This window comes from Eimeria mitis, genomic scaffold (assembly GCF_000499745.2).
Source record: "Eimeria mitis Houghton genomic scaffold, Emh_scaff188, whole genome shotgun sequence".
Lineage (NCBI taxonomy): Eukaryota > Apicomplexa > Conoidasida > Eucoccidiorida > Eimeriidae > Eimeria > Eimeria mitis.
In genome coordinates this window covers 276-816 of record NW_013570202.1, presented here as the reverse complement: position 1 = coordinate 816, position 541 = coordinate 276, and the positions used below count along the sequence as shown (strand labels likewise).

General features: G+C 54.9%; 1 protein-coding gene across 1 annotated transcript in view; it reads right to left on the bottom strand.

Annotated features, from left to right (window-relative positions):
* EMH_0002490 (OSJNBa0042D13.18 protein, related) overlaps window positions 1-94 on the bottom strand; it is a gene marked incomplete at both ends in the record, with an annotated part of 2,288 nt that extends 2,194 nt beyond the window's left edge. The window contains one exon of the mRNA XM_013496032.1: window positions 3-94. Within this exon, the coding sequence (XP_013351486.1) occupies window positions 3-94 (92 nt within the window). The remainder of the gene's footprint in view (window positions 1-2) is intronic.
* Between the last annotated feature and the right edge of the window lie 447 nt (window positions 95-541).

The window sequence follows — 541 nt, the reverse complement described above, 5'->3', positions numbered from 1 at the left end:
GAAGGAGACTCCTCGTCGTCTGTTCCGATTTCGTCGGTTGGCCCCTCAAGTACACTCGCTGGAGGAGGATGTTCAGCTGGATGGGACTTGACATACACCGTTAGGGCATACAGCAAAGGCCGTTGACGGTCCGTTGGTACGTGAACGACCCGGTCAGGTTTCGTAGGAGGTAATGCAACCACGCAGTGTAGTCCCTCAAGTGCCCCCTCCAGGTTCGCCGTCTCCTCTCTCGCTTGCCGAAGTATGTCCTTAATCTTCACCCGCTCTCCTGCCTTGTGTCTCGATTTATACCGTTCAGGTGGGGGTCATAACAATGCCGTCGCCTCCTCCACCGTCATCCTTGCCACCTGGGCTGCTAGTTCCTCGTAAGCCCGATCTGCCGCAGACTTTGCCTGCTCCGCTTTCCTCGTTTTCCCGTGAGGGTTCACGTCTCTTCCCCTCCTTAGGACGGGGAGGTTGCACCATCTTCCATTAACGTAGGTTCTAATTTTGTCCGATTGGAAGTACCAGGCCACGTCATGATTTACTAGCCAGTCTATTC